General features: G+C 38.8%; 1 protein-coding gene across 1 annotated transcript in view; it reads left to right on the forward strand.

Annotated features, from left to right (window-relative positions):
• ANO2 (anoctamin 2) overlaps positions 1 to 22,287 on the forward strand; it is a 142,748-nt gene that overhangs the window by 65,058 nt on the left and 55,403 nt on the right. Inside the window, exon 13 of the mRNA XM_039720454.1 lies at positions 9,798 to 9,881. Within this exon, the coding sequence (XP_039576388.1) occupies positions 9,798 to 9,881 (84 nt within the window). The remainder of the gene's footprint in view (positions 1 to 9,797; positions 9,882 to 22,287) is intronic.

A 22,287-nucleotide genomic window follows, 5' to 3' on the forward strand; every position in this document is an offset into this window, starting at 1 on the left:
CCTTCTTTGCCTCAGTCTTTAGTATCCAAGAAGAGGCAGTAAGAGAACTTCTGAGATGCCTGGATATTCATAAATCTATGGGACCAGATGGGATCTACCCCAGGGTGATGAGAGAGTTGGCAGATGGGCTTGTGGCTCAGCCTGACCTCAGTACCTGGCAAGATAATGGAGCAATTTATACGGAGTGCCATCATGCAGCACTTACAGGATGGCCAGGGTATCAGACCCAGTCAGCATGGGTTGTGTTTGACCAACCTGGTTCCTTTTATGACCAGGTGACCCGCCTGGTGGATGCAGGAAAGGCTGAGCCACTTATGTACCTGGACTTCAGCAAGGCCTTTGACACTGTCTCCCACAGCAGTCTCCTGGAAAAGCTGTCAGCCCATGGCTTGGACAGGAGCACTCTTTGCTGGGTTAGGAACTGGCTGGATGGGGAACACAAGCCCTATGAGGAATGACTGAGGGAGCTGGGGGTGTTCAGCCTGGAGAAAAGGAGACTCAGAGGTGACCTTATCACTCTCAAGAACTTCCTGAAAGGCGGGTGTAGTCAGGTGGGGTTGGTCTCTTTCTCCAGGCAGCAACTGACAGAACCAGAGGACACAGTCTTATGCTAGACCAGGGGAAATATAGGTTGGATATTAGGAAAAAGTTTTGTACTGGAAGGGTGATAAAGTACTGAAATGGTCTGCCTCGGGAGGTGGTGCAGTCACCATCCCTGGATGTGTTTAGAAAAAGACTGGATGGGACAATTCATGCCATGGTCTAGGTGTCAGGGCATGGGTTGGACTTGATGATCTTGAAGACCTCTTCCAACATAGTGATTCTGTGATTTTGTGATTCAAGTTCATCACTCACAGTACAAAATCCTCATGTTTAGCTTAATATTTGCAAAATGCTGTGAAAGAATCTATAGGTTTGTGAGGTCCTGTGATGAAGAGGCCTGAAGTGGTAAAAGTCTGTGGACAGGAGGAACTATGGGATCAGCAAGAATCCTTTGTTTATGACAAGTGAAGGAGTGCCAGACAAATCTCAGCACAAGCTGAAGAATTAGGAACTTAGAATCATAAAATAAGACTGGAATGGACCTTGAGGGGCCATCCCTTGTGCCTTGTAGGATCAACTCTACTTAAATCATTATGAAGAGATATTTGTCTAATTTGTTCTTAAATAAATCCAGCAGTGGAGATTTCAATTCCTCCCTAGGTAATCTACTCTAATACTTCTCTAGCTGTGCTGCTAACAAGCTTTTCCTAGCGGTTTTCAAATCTCCTTGCTACATGGTAATTTTTTTCTCTCTCTCTTTTTTTTTTCCCCCTATTTTATCTTTCAAGGATCAAGACAGGGATTACATCTGTCCTCTTTTCAGCACTATTCAACATAATATATTTCTGTCACCCTTGTTTGTTCAAGATGAACAAGCATCTGCTCTTTCAGTCTTAGTTCCTGAATATTTTCAGAGACTCATAGAAACACATAGAATGCTTTGGGTTGGAAGGGACTTAACTATCATCTTGTTCCAGCCTCCTGTCATGGGGAGGGACACCTTCCACTATCCCAGGTTACTCAAAGCCCCATCCAGCCTGGCCGTGGACACTTCCAGGGATGGGGCAACAACAGCTTCTCTGAGAAACCTGTGCCAGGGCCTCAGCACCCTCACAGGCAACAATTTCTTCCCAATATCTAATCTAAGCCTGTTCTCTGTCAGTGTGAAGCCATTCCCCCCTGTCCTGTCACTCCAGGCCCTTGTCAAGAGAATCTCCATCTTTCTTGTAAACTCTCTTCAGTTACTGGAATGATTTTCTATGTATCTCTTTTTTCTTGTTCCTTTCTGGCCATTTTCTGGTATATCCATGTCTTTTAAAAAGAATAAGAGACATGTCTCTTGACATGACATGCAGAAAATGACAGAGCCTGAGCACACAGTCTCAAGCTGCATCAAAGGAAATATAGGTTGGATATTAGAAAAAGTTTTTCATGGAAAGAGCGATACAGTTCTGGAATGGCCTGCTCACGAAGGTGGTGGAGTCACCATCCCTGGATATGTTTAAAAAAAGACTGGATGTGGCACTTGGTGCCATGGTTTAGCTGATGTGTTAGGGCATGAGTTGGACTCAATGATCTTGAAGGTCTCTTCCAACCTAGCAATTCTGTGAATTCTGTGAAAATCGTGTACTCTGTCATCTTCTGACACTTGTTGGTACTTCAACAAAACCCCAGAAGTTAGATCAGGTTTTGTTCACCTTTTATCCATAAGATTTGTAAAGATTAGGATAAATTTGTCTGTAGAAAGTTACTGCCATCAGGTTTCAGTGATGGTGAAGTCTTTAGAAGTGTTGAAAGTTATGTTGGAAAAGGGAGAATTGTGTCTGATCAGGTTAGGCTAGAAAGAACCAGAAGTGAGATCACTTAAAAGAGCCAGAAAGAGACAAGGAAGAAGCTCAGGAGGTTTAAGAGTTTAAAGACTAGATGGAGATAAGCTATTTATTGTCAATTTCTTTAGGAAGGGAAGTTACAGAAAGCAGGGAGAAAAACAACCATAAATTTGAAGAGCTGAGAATTACTTTGTGAGAGTTATATTGAAATAAATGCCTTTGGTGTAATTTTTGTGGACATTGACTATAAACCTTTCAGTAAATTGCTTTCTTTGAACACACTCGGCCAAATCTCTTGCTTCAAAAGGGTCACACAAGATATTAATTTAGTTCTATTTATTTGCAAATGTCTTGGCAATGGCAGTCTGGGAAATCAGACTCCCTAAGGCTTCTGTGCCTCTATGCAGGTGGCAGCTGTACAGACTTAGAGAATTTGTGTTTGGACACCTGAAATCCACAAAAACAATGGCAAGCATTGGATACTAAGAGGAAAACAGCTAATTGTGTGAAAAGCAATAGAGCATCTGACAAACAAATGGGAGAAGGAAAGAAAAGAAACAAACTCAGACCAGAACCATGAGAGCAGACAAAACCGTGTGAACACTGTGCATAAACACACACAGAACCACAGAATCACTGAGATTGAGAAGAACCTCCAAGGTCATCGAGTCCAGCCTTTGAGCAATCCTCTCTTTGTCACCTAGACCAGAGCACTGAGGCCTTGTCCAGTCATTCCATGGATACCTGCCAGAATGGTGACTCCACACCTCCCTGAGCAGTCCATTCCAGTGCTTTAACAACCCTTCCAGTGAAGAAATTCGTCCTGAAATTTCTCCACTCATCTGCCTTGCCACAGATGTGTGACTCTGTAACCCAGCGAAGGAGGTTGTGCATATCATTCTAGTTCAGAGTGTGTAATAAGGAATATGGCCATCAGTAAACCAGGAATAGAGATGGGAGAATCCATACCCTCTTCTGCTTGGTGAAGAAGTACAGATGGACTGCAATTAATGATGTGGTGGTAGAAACTCTTGCCTTCCCATGAATCTTCAGAAATTGTATTTCCAGGATGTTTCTGCTTTCATTTTATTGGGTGGAAGAGATTTTCCCATATTTTGCCAATGATCCTGTGCAAACTGAAATAGAAATGCAATTACACAAGATGAAATTTTTTAGAATTTGGGCAAGAACTTGGAAGTCAAATGGATAGAGAGTCTGCATTAACTGAAATGCCAAGGAGTCTCCACTCATTGGTCTTGGTATTGTTCAAATAGTCAAGCGGTTATAGAGTTTTGTTATAATAGGGGAGAACTTGGATGTCTGTGTTCCTTAGGAACATTTAATTTCACCTTATAATCTTGTGCTCCGTAAAATGTTTGTCAAACATTTTAGTTTATTTGAAAACTAATTCCCCAAGTCTGGTTCTTCCTTTTGCTATTTGATGAGTTTTTAAAAAAATCCATAATTATTGAACTCTTAAGGGAAGTCTTTGAGGTCTCTGTGGATTACTGCTGAGTTAAGACAAATTAATAAAGATGGTAAATTGAATAAAAGAGAATGAAACAAAATTAAAAAGCAAGCTGGCTTGGCGACATTAAATATGTTTATAGTTACATTCCATTCTCACCTAACTTGGTATTGATTTAACTTTATTTTCTCTACCATGGTTTCAAAATTCATTTTGATTTCATCAATTTGATGGCTTCACTTTGTCTTCCACCTTGCAAATGATAGGAGCAGACTCCTTTTTCTGAAGTTTTAATAGTGTCTACTAAGCCACAAAGCATAAGATATTTTTGTTTGCTAAAATCCTTAAAGAGGAAGCTCTCATAAAATAACTGCGTAGCCCTCTTCTCCAGTATTGGTAAAAGGGGAATTTGTAGCTACAATATTTCGTCTTGTTTCAAACCTCTCCTTTCTGCATCCTCAAGTTTCTTGTGTCAATGAGATCTTTAGTTTAGATTGTTTTCTTCAGATACATTATCTCATATTTTCCTCATAACTGTTCTGATTTTCCTGTTGGGTCCATGTTTCCAAATATTTTTAAAATTCTTTATATGCTTTTTTATTAACCTTTTTTGAGTTTCATTACTCTTTCCAGTGAATCTTCCCTGACCTTCATTAAATTCTTACTAACACTAATTAGTTAATGATCCTTGGTTAGCCCTGTACTTCTAAACAAATCCTTTCAATGTTGTATTTAAGTCCTGTGTTTAGGAGGATGAGAGTTTCATTAAGATAGTTGGGGAAGGAATGCTGAAGAATGAATGTTATCCCTCAGCTCTTTGGGGAAACTGTTTAGTACCAATTATTGCTCCACTAAAAGATTACACATGAAAGCACACTTTAAACATGTTTAAAGTTGCAAACTGTAAGAACAAAGTCAGATGAAAATTTCTTTGCTTTCCAAGAAGTTGGTAAAGGTGTGTGATTACATTTTTTCACTCCCAGACTGTTCATCCAGTGATGTGCCAGAATATCCTGGGCCTTCAGTACATTTTCCTCTTTTATTTTATTTCTACCAGACATATCAACATGCTCTCATTTACTTTCATTGATTCCTTTTCCATTGTAATGACCTACTTCATCCTTTCTAGAACTGCATTTTCTTCAAGGCTCAAAATGGTTCGATTTTTTAATTGATAGTCTTGATTCCTTGGGGTGTTGGGATGGGGCGACTCAAAAGCTGGGTGACTTGGGGTGGCACAAGTTCTTCCCTCCCCTGTGTTCAGAGAGGTTAAATCTGTCTTTATCCAGAACTGCCCCACTAGGAACAGGGACCACCTCGAGGTCTTTCTTTGTTTCTCTCCTCCTTTCTAGTGACTCAGGAAATCCAGGTAGGTAAGCAGGGTTTGCCAAGGATGTGCCCCTTGGAGAACACACAAGATAGGGAATCAGGTGCTGTTTACAGGGGCCTGGAGTGACAGGACAAGGGGCAATGGCTTCACAATGACAGAGAGCAGGTTTAGATTGGATATTGGGAAGAAATTGTTCCCTGTGAGGGTGGAGAGGCCCTGGCACAGGTTTCCCAGAGAAGCTGTGGCTGTCCCATCCCTGGAAAGTCAGGTTGGATAGGGCAGGCTAGTCTAATGGAAAGTGTCCCTGCCCATGGCAAGGGGTTGCAATGGGATGATCTTAAAGGTTGCTTCCAACCCAGACCATTCTGTGATTCTACAATTTACACAATTCCACTCATCAGTATAGGAGTATTTAAATGGGTTGGATTTGAATTGTGTAACAAACAACCATAAATGAGGCTATATTCTGCTACAGTTACCCACAAAGTCTGTTATCTGCTGTTGAAATGACAGCATTTGGTTGTTTGGTCCTAGCTTAAGGGAGCTTCAAAATATGAGGCCAAATTTCAAAATATAGTTTTACAGGTATTTGCCCTATGCATTACCACTGTTCTTGCTCAGTGAAAGCAAACAAAGGCATAAAATCTCTCTGTCTGTCTGGCAAATACAATCCCATAATAGAACCTTCTAGTTTCCCTTGATTAATTCTGTTTTATGTTGCTCTAGAATACCTTTAATAACTGAGTTCCTATATACTTTCTCAGTAGCTTTTAACACCCCTAAGCTTGTGTTCATGCTGCATGACTTATTCAAGCTTTTGCTTTAATTTTTCCTTTATCAGTTATTTTGAAAGTAATGTGGACTAAAAAGATTGTGATCATCTACCAGTGACTCCATCCTGTCACATAAAACTATTTTTCCTTGACAAGCATCCTTTTAATAGAGCAGTCTAAACAGATCCTTGGTATTAATGACAAACTCTTCCCTAGACTTCTCACCCCTGCATCCTATGTCACCATCATAAGAAACAGAGGGTTTAAGTCCTTGATTTCTAATAATTAACCCTTTTGCAGCAGAGTACAGCTGGGTTCTCTGTTCTGCTCGTTCCACATTTCCATCTTGCTTTGGGGCAGCAGCTGTGTCATTCAAATTTTTATTTGTGGAAACCTTCCTTCCCATCAATGTGAACTGCTTAGCTGCTCTGCTTGTGTTCAGGATGTTATCATAAGGGTATTCAGGAATTTGCACTGGGTCTTTGCCTTTACTTAAAGCGTATTCCTTATTTTTTTTTTATAACTCCTTTGGTCTGTCAAATCTGGGATAGGTGCTACAGTTCTAATTTTTTTTTTAACACATTCTATGTGTTTGTCATGCATGTTTGTAAAATTTCATTATCACATTCTTTCTAAAACAAAGGGAAATTAAGGAGGGATGGGTTCACATTATTTATTGTTATCAAACTGGATGATTATCTACAGGGGCTTAATTTGATGGATAGTGGATACACATGTGTATGTTTGAGGCAAATCCTGGAAACCACTCTCAAAGAAAATTCCCACTGTCAACATGAGTTTTGTCTGAATAGAAATTTCATGTTTTGGCTCTTTGTTTTCAGAATTATAGTGGGAATTATAGTTTTCTACTCAGAGCACTCATTTGGTCTCACAGTACCTTGGCTCATAAGGTTTTCAATAAGTGTCTGGCAGCTGTACTGGCAAACTTCCAGCATCCTGGGATTCAGATCTATCCCTACATGGACATTTGGCCTTTCTGAAGACATCACAACTATTTCTAGCTTGTTGTCCTAAGTGTAGAACTCTTTCCGTTTTCAGACAAAGAATTGATTCCGAACCACACTCTTTTTACAGCTGAGTGGGATTGTCCCTTCACATCCATGGATGCATGGGTCAAACATCCCTATGTCCAGACTGTAAAGAAATATTTGGTGCAAAATACTCATAAAAGGAATAGATACAAAATGCATTCCAGGGAGCTCTGTGGTCTGTTCAGTCAAGGGTAAGATGACTTGGCAAATTCAACAAAGACAGATCAACTACTACTCCATTCCAGGTGTAGATGTATGAAAGGCAGTTAAAAGGATACTGCAATTCCCTTACTAGGGAAAGGAAGTCAAACATGGCCAAATTTGAACATAATATGCACTCAGAGCAAAACTGTCAGGGCAAAAATTAGTTTAGCGTACAATGTTTTGCTTGGCATTTATTTTCTTTATTTCACCTAGTTTTCATTCAAATCAGTTTTCAAATGTTGCTCTGACCTCTGGAGACTGCCCCTCATGTCTTAGAATACTTTGCTTAGCAGAAAGTAAGAGAAAAAAAGGAAGAAAACAAATTCAGGTCTGCAGTAGCATAGTTTATCTAGATCTCCTCAGTTTCTTACAGCCTCATTTATCTCCTCTTCCTGCTTTGATCAAGCTGTCTCCTCTCATGTAGCCATCCATGCCAGATATCTTCATCCTTTCTTCATTTAAGTCTAAAGATGTTTGTCACATCCAGCCTCTGAATCTTTATATAAGGAAGAATGGTAGCAAATAATGCAAATCAACACAAGCCAGTAAAAATGTGAGAAGCATCAGAATACAGGTGTTGACTGCAGCAACTTTAAATGGTTATTGTTGTACCTTTCTCTGTCCTTTTCTCATCCTGCTTACCACCATTTTTGCTGCTGATCAGCTTAATAAATGTTAGAGTTTACCTGTGCCTCACTGTTTCTTGGAGTTCCACATGTTGTCCAGAAGAGGGACACCAAGATGATCAGGGGGATGGAGAACCTCTCTTACAAGAAAAGGCTGGGAAGAATTGGGGTTATTCAGCCTGGAGAAGAGAAGGCTTTGGGGTGACCTCCTTGTGGCCTTGCAGTGCCTGAAGGGACCCCACAGGAAACCTGGAGAGAGCCTCTTGACAAGGCCTGGAGTGACAGGACAAGGGGCAATGGCTCTGACAGAGAGCAGGTTTCGATTGGATATTGGGAGGGAATTGTTCCCTGTGAGGGTGGTGATTCCTCAGGTTTCCAAGAGCAGCTGTGGCTGCCCTGTTCCTGGTAGTGTTCCAGGCCAGGCTGGATGGGGCTCTGAGCCATCTCGTGTAGATACCCAGAAGAGAAGTGTCCACTGAGTGTGTCTCAAACACTGATACTGGCCACGGAGCCAACCAAGGATTGTTGGTAGACACAGGCAAGGGTTGCTGGTACCAGCATGCCAGGAGGAAGAACAAAATGTGACTGGTGAAGGGGGACATGTGGTAGTAGTGAAGCACTTTTCTGGGGCAAATATCTTGGTCAAGTCCACAGAGGAGCAACCAAAAAACTGCAGGAATGAGGCCAAGAAGTGGGCATGGACTGTAGGGGTGATCAAGACCACCCAATACCCCTGAAAGCTCCTGGCCCATTTCCAGAAATGTCTGAAAGGATGGATGGCTCAAGATAACTTATCTGTATGGAAAGCAAGAAACTTATCTTCAGGGGAGAAACCCATCCCTAAAAGGGAAACCCCCAGCATGCCTAGGTAGCACACCTCAGGATCCTGGGCATCCCATCATCCCATCAGGGATCAACACTGGAATTAGGGCTGCTCATCTGTTTCTCTCTCTCTTATTAATCTTCTTTTCTCTCTTCCCTTTCATCTCATTATTTTATCCAAAGCCCACTGCCATGTTCTTTTATAGTAGGTTAGGGATTACACACGAATTTCCATGCCAAGTATGTAATTAATAATTAATTTTTTCTGATTGTTTGCAAGACGCTGTGACTTTTGCCATTCCTTATGACCAAAAACATTTACACATCACAGTGGAAGATGTCCCTGCCCATGGCAGAGGGATTGGAACGAGATGTAAGGACTCTTCCAACCCAGATTATTCCAAGATTCAATGATTTAAATGATAGTTTATCACATACCTTTTGAATGCATTAGGAAAACCTCACTATTAGGATAAAAAAATAGTTTGGAGGTCTCACTGTGTTTCTATTCTCACATGCAACAGAGAATAGTGAGGGTTGTGTGTGCTGTGGTGAAAATGTCACAGGTACAGAAAATTAACACTACCTGTATCTGTCAAGGAATTCTGGTGAAGTGCCATGTAGGCCCCATTCTATTGCTCATGAGGATTTATTAATTTAAAATGGTTTTTGTTCTCTTCATGACTATCAGATTAATAAAAAATGTTAATAATCCATTATTTTGGATGGGGCTGATATGCAATGGTTCTAATTATAGTAAAGAGGGATGATATAACCACTGCTGTAGGAATGTCTTGTTTTGTGGGAGATATCAATCCAAATTCCAGCTCTGAATGAATTCATAACTTGGTGGGAATGAGGACATGCATGATACTTTTCTCTCTTGTGAGCTGCTCACTTGAAAAGCCTGGTAAATGTTTGTCATCTTACTTAATTTATGCTCTAATTTGGGAGAGAAAAATATATTTTGCAAGGGCACATTGAAAGGTTATTGATTAGGGAAGCTGTGCCAGATCTGACAGCCTAGTCCAAAAGGTGTGTGGAGCTGAATCATCTTGATGGCTTTGTTTGTGAATGTGACCAAACATTTTGGTGATTTTCTCTTAATCATAATCATGTTTGTGTGTTTGTTTGCTTTTGAATTTTTCAGGAACATCCCAGACCAGAGTATGAAACCAAACTGCTGCAGAAAAAGCTGAAAAATAAAAACATCACAACAGAAAGTTCAAATGAGGTGAGATGCAACTTACTCTTTTCATTTATGTGGGATTTGTGTTTTGTTATGTTGTGGTTATATTTTTGTCTGTCTCTCAGAGGTTGCAAAAGGCCCTTTTTGGTGCTCTTAATAGTCCTTTTGAGTTGGTAGGTGGTGGTGTGGTGAAATGCAGGCCTGCAGTGGCATTCCAGAGCTTTGAGGTCATGTCTTTCAAAGTAAAGCAATTTGCATGGAAATGGGGTTGACAGGTGGTTCAGAATCTAATCTGTAGAGTAGTGCCTGATTCCCAAGATAATCACCACAGAATTCTTATCCTCATCCCTCATCCCTCAGAATGTCCCTACTTTCTGCACAATGGAGAAAGCAGCTTTTATTATGGGAATTTCATTTGTAAAAGTAACCTTGGTGTTTAGACTCTTTAGTGCTGCTGCAGTTACACAGCTGTGAAGTTTTAATGGCATTTCCAGGACAAATGGAAAAATAGGTGGTAGATAATTTTCAGACTGAACAGGGCTCAGGATTTTTATGTCTATTTCAAACTTTTTTGAACAAGCCTTTTTTATCAATCTCCTCTTGTAAATTGTTGACTCAGGCCTATATTCTAAACATTCAGAAATTCTGTAGTCTTGGTCCATTAGGCTTGGTTAACCATTGCTCATTCCCTGCATTCCATGTCTGCCAGCAAAGTCAAAATATTCCAATACCACGATCATCATCCAAGGGGAAAAAAAAAACCAGTTTAATTTGCTTACACGTTGACAATCAGTATCCAAAGTGGAGAATTTTCAAGTTTTCAGGTATGGTCCAACAAATTTAGCTTGTGGAAGAACTTCATTTTCCCTTTCTTCTGCTGACCACCATTGTAAAGTGTTTCCAGCGAATTTTTCATTTCAGTGAGTCTGCCTGTCACCTGTAGTGCCCGATCAAATGCCACAGAAAATAATGGAAGGATTCTCAATTATTTTAGTGGGCTTTTGATCTTGTCCAATAAGCAGAGACTCACAGAGTGAGTCTCTGTGGGGTCTTATACATTGTACAGCTCCCTTGGGCTTCCTAGTGAGGAATCAAGGACTGTAAAAGTCCAATAAAATAGTTGCTCTTCAGCTTTTGTTTTTTTGGCTTAAAGTAAATGGGAACTGGAAACAAGTCAGCCATTGATACTGTAGAATATTATTATTATCTTGCTTATCTGAGATACAGAAATAATTATAGATTAGATATTAATTTAAGGTAAAACAAAAATAAACAGAAAAAGCCCCAAACAAAAATTCCCCAAAACACCAACCAAAAGAGAAAGCCCCACACCAAAACCCAAAAAAAACAACCCAAGAAGAAATGTCAAGTGAATAGGTGGAAAACAAGGAATGCACTACAAATCTAGGAAAAGCTCCTTTCAGACATCAAGAATGAAAAGGCTAACATGGTATATTTTTTGTCAAATTGCTTTCTGTGCCAATGTGGATGGAAAAAATACTGAATTTCTGAATTAGTGTTTCCCAAATTACTGAAATATATTCCAAGCAACTGAGCAGTTTTCCATCAGTGAACATTCTGTCTTACTAATTCTGTCCAGCAAACAACACGTTAGTCTGGGTTTGGAAGAAGTGTTGCTTACACATTTGTACATCAGTGTCTTATGAAATTATGAGATCAATAGATGTTGATGTGAGAACTGCAGAAGAGGAAAAAACTAAACATAGCAGTTCAATTAAACAGTCCTAACTGTGGAAATACACCATTACATTTTGCTTTGGAAGACCCTGAAAAATTAAACATTAAAAGTGATGAGTATTTAAGATTGCAATAATTATTTAGAAATGTCAACCTTTTCCTTTTGCAAGACCATTAGCTCAGGAGATTTTGTATGGCAGGTTAATATTAAGGCACAGGTTTCTGTGAGGTCTCTGGCTCAGTATTTCTGCCTTACTGAATGAATGCCAGGGTACAGAACTTTGTCATATTACTAGGGGAGATCTAGTGGCTGGACTGGCATCAAAGTAGAGACGTCTCTGTACTTAAAGATTCAATCCTCCTAGTTTTTGGTTTTGTGTGAATACACGCAGACGTCTGTGAGGTCTCTATCTCTTCTTGTTTTGGTTGACAGTCTAATGTCATGGCATAAGTCTTTGTGAAGATTTCTCCTGAATATTTTTAGCTAACTAGTATAAATTAAAGGCATATCTTTTTTAGTATGGCTGGTCAACAACTGTAGTATTGCATTAATATCAAAGGATTTGCTCTGGCACTACTGCCTAAAACTTCTCATTACTTATTTAACATCAAGTCAGAAGTCCCCAGTTCAGCAGCTGTGGCTTGTTGGGATAGAAATGATGCCAAAGGGTAACTATTGTGAGCATACTGGTCTAGAGCTTACTTAAAGGCATATATTTCTATAAAATTACTGGCTTGTTTCCAGTATGTTAATTCCTCTGTTCCAGTGAGGAAGTGACTGATTTTATGGCATGAAGCAGCTTTTATGTGCAAAGCTCTGTGTACAGTGCATTTTTTTCCCTTGCCTTACTCCAACAAGGAGTCCCTGTGAAGCTAATTGGGGTTTTTTTTCAATGAAGGGACAGGGGTTTGGTTAGAGACTGCTTTTTTGATTGCAGGAGAAAGGTGACACCACTTACATCCTCTCTTAAATGATAACTTGGGAATACACGTTCAGAGGAAACCAGCACACAGTTTTCACTCTCTGCTGTTCAAGTCATTAACTTTAATGAGTGTGGAAGATGCCCAGCACCTGTCAGGGCCAGTAAACATATGAGTCACTCTACCCAGGCAGCAAATTCCAAATCAGCCTGATGAGCCTGGCAAGACAAAGCATGACACATCTAATTTATTACTTGCCCAGTGGGGTTTGTGTTCTAGAATACAGCCCTCACACCACTTGGGTGTGCTTCTGCTACTGGAATAAGGAAAGAAAAAAATTTCACCCTCCACCACCCTGTTCAGGTTGTTTGAATAAATATTTTATTGGTTATTTGGAGAGTGAGAAAGAAACTACGAGGGCTCAGAGAGCTTCACAAAAGATTGGTGAACAATAACACTAACTTCTATTATTTCAGGAGAGAATTCATTTACAGCTAAAGGAGTTGAAACATTTGTGATCAATGCCTCAGGTTAAGTAGAAAATAGATAAACAGGCAATTTTTATGAATTATGACATTGATTTTAGAAAATGACAAGTTCTAAGGGACTGATTTGGGAAATCTGGAATGACCTGTCTTATAGTCAGTACTACTGTTTAATTCTTTATGGTTACATGCTATTTACAAGGACAAGTAGCGACAGCATAACGGGATGACTTCAAACTGAAAGAGAGCAAGTTTAGGTTAAATATTAGGATGAAATTATTCCCTGTGAGGGTGGTGAGGCCCTGGCACAGGTTGCCTGGAGAAGTTGTGGCTGCCCCATCCCTGGAAGTGTTCCAGACCAGGTTGGATGGGGCTTGGAGAAAGCTGGGCTAGTGGAAGGTGTCCCTGCCCATGGTAGGGGTTGGAACTGACTGATCTTCAAAGTCCCTTCCAATTCAACCCATTCTATGATTCTCTGATATAAAGGCTTGCAATGTATAGCTCCTTTATTCATGTACATCAAAAGGCATTTTTGTCCTTGCAGCAGAGATGAAGGATTACACACATATATGAATCCATGTGTCTGATAATACATTCATGCAAACACAGGAGATGCAAGCTTTGTAATGAAGCAATTAATGGTATCTTTTGTTTTTCTTAAATGAACTATAACACAGAAGATGTGCATAGAAACCTTTAATGAATAGGGTTAATTTACTGCATGTGTTAACTGAAAATGTGGTGGATATTTGCAATCTTCTGAGAAGTTGTTCTCTCTCTGCAGTAGTGGAATCCTCGATGGAATTACACAGAGGTCAGGAAATGAAAATTGCTCTTGTGCCTGAAAACATGCAGAGGGGGCTAGATCCAAATCTCACTGGAACTGATGGAAAGCCTTCCAGTCATTTTTGTGAGAGATGGATCAGGCCCTGATTCCTTTTCATTAAATGTCCAGCTGATCTGGCAAACATGATCCAACATAATGTATATATGTGTGTATGTCTATGTGTTCTTATCTTTCTTATTTGGCAGGAAAGTGAATAACTAATTCTACATATTTCTCAAGGAAAATTTTCTTTATAGAAAAATAAGGGCTTGTCTTTTGGCTTGTGTCCTGACTTGGAGCAAAACCTAGGAGTAATAGATTCTGGCATTCTGTCTTTCCTTTAATTCATTTTAAATATGATACTAGCAGAATCAATTATTCAAATAGTTAATTCAGCTGGTAATTGAAACAAAGAAGAAATATTTCTTTCTGAACCATCATTTCAGTTAACAACTGAATTAAAGCAAACTGTTTTGGAGAGGAGGGTCTCTGGTGTAAAGAATGATACAGATAAATGTGAAGTAGAATTCTACATTGCTAATACTTTATATATCTATTTTTAAAATTTCAACATTGCAAAACACGAAATAAAAATTCTTGCTAGCAGTTGATTACCAATCTTCCATAAGCAAATCTCCCACAAGGACTAAAAACCCTTTCAGATACTGGAGCCCAATTCTTCATTAAGCAAGTCCTTGATAAGGTTAACTAAAGAAAAAAATTATTGTAAATATTAGCTGAAACTCTGTAGAAGAAATGAAGATAATTGGTCATAAATACCAATTTGAACAATCAGAATTATAAAAACACTTTAAATATACCCAGAGTTCTTTACGCCTAGTATTTTAGCATTTATTGAACCATATAATTAGTATGATAAACCCATCAATTTGATACAGTATTTCTTAAACTGGCCATTGTCTTTCTGGCCTCTTTCATGTCTTCACTTTGAGAAATATCTTTATATACATATGGGATAGTAAGATGAGTATGTAATAAATGACTTTTTTTTTTTTCTTTTTCAACTTATTTGTTGCATCATTAACTTTTGAAAATAAAAAATTACTGAATGAAAAGAATGGCTGGCTGAAGATGAATGAGGACACCTATGATTATAATCTTACACAGAGATTTCATCCTCTTTTTTGTACTTGTAGTTTTTATAATTCTGGTTCTTTTAATGCTTATTTGACTTTTAGGCTATGGAAGTTTCATACCAGAGTATTCATAAACAGAATTTATGTCTTCAAAGAAGTGTTGACATGGCCTTTCAATGTGTTATTTAGATGTGGGGGTTCTTCAATTTTAGAGTACATGGCACGTGTTCAAATCTCAGTGTTGCTGTCTTAGAATTTGGTTAGCTTTGTATGGAGTAGTATAAAAAATACAGGTAGAAATGTCCCACTTGCTCCGTGTTCCTCTGAAAATCTATGGTGGGATTTCCTCTTGTATCATACAGATGAACCCAAGGTATGGCCACAGTCCGATACTCCTGTGTCTAGAATTATATTCCAGCCAGACATCAGTAGGAAATAGCTCTTCATACACTCTCAATATGAAGTAATAAAATCCTTAAAAGGGTACTATAGTAGAACATTCCAAGTTGGGAAGGGTTTCAGGATTTTATGTAGTCCAAATAACTACTGTCAAAAAGTGTGATCTCAAACTGTGTTACTCAGGATATTACTCAGTCAGGTTATGGAAATCTCAAAGGATGGAGATGGTAACATCTTTCTGGACATGCCCTGGCTGTCCTCATTGTGTGAAAACTTCTCATTATATACAGCCTGAACCTCTCTGCTTTCAGTTTAAGCCCATTGCCTGTTGCACTTCCAGAATTAACCACGGTGAAGAGCCTCGCCCTGTCTTTTGATGAGCTCCCTAACTGTGCTGAGCAAGCCTTGTTACTCAATTCTCTTCCTTGGACATGTTCTCTGCCCTTGACTTACATAAGTAGTGCCATTAATGTTTTCTACTGGAAGGCCCAAAACCAATATTTTATATACAGGCTAATGAGTGCTGAAAAGCTGAGGTAATCACTTCCCTGGACCCACACATTGACAGAGCCCACATGCTGTTGGACTTCACTGCCAGGGCACACTCCTGGCTCTTGCTCATCTTGTTTTGTGCAGACACCAAAGAGTCTTTTCTCTAGAGTCAGTTCTTCTCCAAGGAGTTTTCTGCTTCAAAGGCATTTGCTCTTGATGAAGTTCAGGAGGTTAGTAGAGACTTGTTCTTCAGTCAGTCCAGTTCTCTCTGGATGGCAGCTGCATGCTTAAGAAAACTGACCATCTCTTCACCCACCCCTGCCTGAAGTCATCGTCCAGGAGCAAGCATTCCATCACCTTCTCCTGGTCCCTTCTGTAAAGCAGGGTGGTTCTAGGATGACCACAGCAGTACTCCATCTGTTACAGGTTTCCGGGCACACTTACTGCCTAACACCCTCTGAGCAAACCATGGAAATCACCTTTTGCTGAAGTCAAGGCAAATGGCAAGGACAAGTCTCCTCTTGTCCCCACAGGTCCAGTCATTTTCCTCACAGAAAGAGCCAGGTTGATGCAGGAAATGATTCACCCTTGGTAAATCCAGAATGACTCTTCACAAATACCGATTTCTTGTGATGTGTTTAGAATGGGTTTCTTCACTTTCAAGAGACCAAAGTGAGACTTATTATGATTCTATAAATATTATTATTCCTTAATTATTCTTTTGTCCTGTCTGTGAGGATGGATAGAAGATTGCTCTTTCTTCTGTTGTCAAGGCCCTTCCCTCATCTTGGTGTCCTTACCAAGGTGACAGAGATCAACTTGCAATAACATCAGCCTGTTCATCTATCTTCCAATCTTTTTCTCTAAAGTTATAAGTAAATGAAATCACTGCTTGTCTTTCCCAAAGGAGTAACTTTTTTTTGTTTGTTTGTTTTTGTTTTGTGTGGGGTTTTTTTGGGGTTTTTTTTGTGTTTTTTTTTTTTTGCCTCGACAGCTGAAATGTGTTAAATTAGGAATACTGGATACTTTTTAATTCAACTGTTGGAGGCTGAACAGTGCAGATGAGAGCAAGGATTTTAAGAAAATGCTGTTATATACTTGTGAGATTCTGCTAAAAAATATAAACAAAAATAGTGGTCTTTGTTGGAAGAGTGTTTTGAACCTAGAAACAAGAGGAGGCAGGACTGCTGTTTACTGCTCTAATTTGTGTAACTTATTAAGATTTTGGCTGAAGGAAGCATTCTCTCTAGGGCGGTACTGTAGCTTGCATTGTTTAATCGTTGAACTTTGACCCAAGCATGTGATTAAATTTAAGCACAGGCTTCGGCATCCTAGATACGGATACAATTAAATGATTTTTCTGAGTTGTGGCCTAACATTCTTATTGACAGCATTCAAGATAATGCAGGTCTCTTTCCTATTAAGCAACGTGGAAAGACTAATTTCTATGGGTTCCATTTATCAGTATTTGAAATTAGAGGGGAGTTCTGCCTGAGTAAGTAATAAAGTCCTGAAGTCTGCACTTACTGTCTTGCATTGTCAAAGACTATAATAACAGGTTGGAGGGCCACAGCAAATTTTCTGTCTGAGACTGAAAAATAAATCTCCAGAAGTCTGCTGGATTTTTATTTAATGTACTAGAAAAACCAGTAAGAAAAAAAACTAGAGTATTCTCCCTGTCCTGGCAGCTGGTGACAAACCCCTGTATCTAGGAGTATATTTTTTACCTTCTGTTTAGTATCATAGAGGAAAATTCAAAACAGGCAGAAATACATTTACCACTTGAGGGAAGTACTGTACCAGCAAATGTGATAAGAAAGATTCTACTTTTAGAAACTGGAGTATCATAATATTGCCATGGTTTTTACAACCTGACTAATAACATGATTGAAAATTGCTCAAAAGTTCTTAAGCCAATTAGCATTATCTTTTCATTATTAAATTAGCCACAGCTTGTAGATTTAATTGCCCCATTTTCATTTCTAGGGCTTGTACTTTATATTGACAGGCAGCAATGCATGCACTAAGTTTTATGTCGTGAGGAGGAAAGTGTTTTATAGGGAATGTAAAAAGCTCTTATGGAATGGAGAGGTATTCCTTTACTGGGTTGTATATCATCAGGGTTTTAATGAATTTGATTAAGGACCTGATTATGCAATTCCTTTTTCCAGAGCTCTTACTGATATCAAAGGGAGAGCTACAAATGGAAAGCTTGCAAGACTAAGTCCTGGCATGAGAGAGCATTAAGGAAAGTTTTATCCTGAAAAGCAGACTTGTAGCATCTTTATTTATCACAGTAAGATAAAAGTAGATAATTATAAAGAGTTTTCAACATCTTCACCCCATCATTATCCACATATTAGAAGGTACAGGCTTTGTCTTAATTATTTGATGGAAATTACTTTGTGGCCAAAGTCCATCAAAGTGGAGGGTTGTTGGTTTATTTCACCTGATTTAGAGACAGGCTGTTAGAGATGGTGACTGTGCAGCTGGCAGAATCTTTGGAGATTTTGATAAAAAAAGAAAGATTATGAACAAAGGATGTTAAAACATGAAGTTTTTCATGAGCTTTTGCATGTATATGATTTTACCACCAGTACTAATCTGGCTAACTGGTGCCAGTTACAGCAATAAAATTAACAGGATATAGAAGAAATAAGATCTGTGAGTCATAAGGATTGTGTCAAGCCTTGAGAGCTTTGTGTAATTTACTGAGACAGTTTATTTTTGAAGAGGAAACTGGCACAATCAATATGCATTTGATTTCAAGTGTATTGATTCCAGATTTTCCTTTAAAAGTTAGTTAAGTAAGCTTTTTACTCAATAGCCTTCCTTTATAGTACTGTTTATGACAATGTGGAGCTTCTCAGAAGAAGAAGGGTAGAAATAGTTCTCCTTATTAATATTGTATGTCTATATTTTAAAAGATTTTATGTGAAAAGTAAATTGGCAGTGAATTATCTTGAAGTGCATAATTAGTTTTTTCTGTGCATGAACATTAATGAACGAGTTGGTGAGGATCATCTTCCATTTAGATCACAGTAGTGAGCACTAAAAGAAGACAAGGAATGTCTGATATCATTAGCCTTGTTTTCCATTTTTGTTCTGAAATCTCCTTTAGGTGATTGTACACTTGGGAAGGTTAGGCAGTGTCAATACAAGGGTTTGTTGCATTGATGTTTTCTGACTGAGCTGCTGCACATTCCAGGCTTAAAAACTATGTCAGGGCCTCAGAAATGTAAAGCAATCTTGATTTATACTGCATTTTAAGTCTGACTTAGACTGAATACTGCATTTAGTATTCAGTAAAGATGAATATGCAGCTTTGCAGGATAGAAAATATTTCTGATGGGTGTTTATTATTTTCTGAAACATCCAATATATCTTCTTTGTATCTCAATGCAGAAAAAATGGCATATCTTTGTGGGCTCCTAGGAATCTGGCTTGCACATTTCTATGCTGCAAAAGTCTATTTTGTCTCCCAATAACAACACAAGTGAAAATTTTCTTCTTAACTCTGCTCTTCCAGTAGCTGAAGGGTACCCACAAGAATGATAGCGAGAGAATATTCACAAGGGCCTGGAGTGACATGAAAAGGGGTAATGGCTTCACTCTGACAGAGAGCAAGTTTAGATTGGATATTGGGAAGAAGTTCTTCACTGTGAGGGTGGTGAGGCACTGGAATAGGTTGCCCAGAGAAGTTGTGGCATGTGTAGGTTGCTGTTGGCGCTGCTGTATTTGAAGTCTTCTCAGATGTGCCTATCTTTTTAAAATCCCCTTTATTTTTCCCATGTATCCTGTGGCTTCCATTATCAATATTAATGATACCTGGGGGGATTTAAGCAGTGCTGATCTTCCCCTTGTTATTGGAGACAGAGACAGACATAATTCTTGTTAGGGCTGAAGAAACTTGTTCATCTTGTTAAGTCTGAAGCTCTGCATGAACTTGTAAATTGTGATGGTGACCTGCAAGAGTTGCTCCATGACTCTGCTGCTAAGATTTGACCAGCACACCCCTCCTTAATCAGATTTTCTTTAGGAAGAGGTAATTACTTTTTCTGTGTTATTCTGCAGCCAGCAATGATTAGTAAATATAGATAAATATCTTTTTCTTGTATGTAACTGTAGGGATATCTTGTGCAGCACAAATGATCAGTCTCAACTTTTGGGAAGGTGATAAGAACCTTATAAAGTTTTATAAAGAACTGTTATTGTGTTGTGGGCTGGAAGAGAAGGGCAAACTTGTGGACAAATTTGGGGTGTTGGGGCTGAAACTATCCAAGATGTTACCAAAAAGGCAGGGATCTGTAGGATATAGCACAGTGCTGCTTGGTTACAGGGAACTGCAGAGGTAGTCCCATGTTCTGCATGAGGAGTGAACACAGGAATTCCATTGAGCAACACCGCTGGAGAGCCTTTGCTTGGTAGATTTGTACCTGTTCATATGTTCTTGTCTGTTTGGAGAGATGTTTGATAATAACTTATTGGATTTGTTTATAATTTAAAGAAGAGAGAATTAAGGAGGTTAAAGCCATGGGAATCATTAAACTCAGAATGAGAAGTGGAGATTTATATAATAACTATAGCAAAAGCAAGGGCAAGAAGAATTTGGCTTAGAGGTAAGAATTATTAAAAGAAGATTGACAGACAAGGTATAAATGAGCCCAAACATGACAAATCTGTAGTCAGGTGCAACTTCAAGATGTTGTTTTCAGAAACAACAATGTGCTTTCATACAACTCTAATTTCCTGGTGTTATTGTGAATTTAACAGCAGAGAAAATATGATGTAAATAGGAGGAATTTCACTCATGATTTAATCTACCTCTTGCTTTCTGTAAGTAAGAAGTTTTCACTTAATATTGGGGGAAACACTTCTTTTAATCTTTAAGTCTATGGATGATTTCAGTGTGAACTGAGCCTCAAGTGAAAAGTATTCAAGACTGTTTTGCACAACCTCATGTCTGATAGTAGAGTAAACTTATTGGTTTTAGAAGGAATACAGAGAAATCCTGGTTTTAGCTACTTTGTTTTCCTGAGGTTGAGACAATTCCTGCTGTTGCATCAGACCTACATGTGCTGGTCTGAATGTTGATGCTGCCTCCAGATCACTGCTTCTAGCAAATGGAGTTTGTGTTTTACACATACTCCAATGCATACTTATTTTATTTCTGCTTAAGCATTTTGTCTTTAGCCTCTCTCTGCTTGTCAAAACCATGATCACTTCACCACAGAGCTCTGTGCTGTACATAAACTCCATTAGAAATGAAGGTTGGAATTATGTGAGGAATATATTGGCTTTAGTGAACTAACTCCTCTCACCATGGACAACATAAGTGCACACAATCTGGAATTGTCCCAATATTTCTAATGGTCCCAGCCTGTTCCTGATTTATGTGAACCACCACATCTGAACAACACCTTGATCTCCACAGTGTAAATCTGGAGTAATTCACAAGGTCTAACTGAGGCTGAACAAAGCCCACTGTTGGGTTCTGACCTTGGGTCAAAACAACCTGCTGCAGAAGTTTTCTCTATAAAAACTCTAAACAAAATTTATAACCCAGTCCAGTGATTCTGGATTTAAAATTTAAATCTGTGATTCTGAATTTCCAGAGGTTAGAAAGAAGACTTTGAATTTTGATCCCTCACTAGTAGAATATAATAATAGCTTGTATTAAACATTTTGGTTTGTTTCTTAATTAAACTGCTACTGCCCATATTAATCCTTTCACTGATAAAAGTCCAATCAAGCAAGTCTTGCAGTCACCAGTCCAAAGCTCCACAAAAGATGTTCCTGGTCCACACAGTGCATTTTAATGATGCATTTTATATTTGTGTCCAACTAGCAGGCGTTTACCAAATGGAGAGACATCAGTAATTCTCTATTCAGGGACAAGACTATTATACATAATCCTGGAGAGTTAGAATACAAAATCACTTTAATAATTGTTCCTAAATGCATTAAATTAAAGTAGAATGAGAGGTCTACAAAATTGAAATATTTGATTTGAACCTGTACTAATATATCCTTTAGTGCATTTTTCTAGCTAATTTCTGTACTTATTTTGTATGTGGGTTGCTCTTTTCTGGTGTTCTTATAAAGTGATCAAATGTGTTTGGTTACTGGTACTTAGACTGAGAACTGTGGTCTCACTATCTGATTGTGTGGTAACCCCTTGTGGTTTTTTGTACCAGGACCCATTTCTTAGTAAATGTGGCCTTTACCTATTCAGTCACATTAACTGCAGGCAATACATACTTCAACAGATATTAGCATATGCCAACATTTCCAGAATATATTGAATCAGTGTCACAAATTATGTTCAATGATTGACAGGTTTTCCTTATATTCACCAACAGTGACTACATTTATTATGAAATTGTGTTCTTCACTTCATTGCAATGGAGGATCCAGTGTTTTATGAGGAACATTATTTCTGCTGATCTTATGTGCACAGGAAAGTTTCACACTTCTGCTGTTTTTCTCCTGCTAATTGCTTTATGCAAGTGCAGCATCAGATGGGATCTGAA

The sequence above is a fragment of the Passer montanus genome, unplaced genomic scaffold (genome assembly GCF_014805655.1).
Source record: "Passer montanus isolate IOZ18808 unplaced genomic scaffold, ASM1480565v1 scaffold106, whole genome shotgun sequence".
In the NCBI taxonomy this organism is placed as follows: Eukaryota; Metazoa; Chordata; class Aves; order Passeriformes; family Passeridae; genus Passer; species Passer montanus.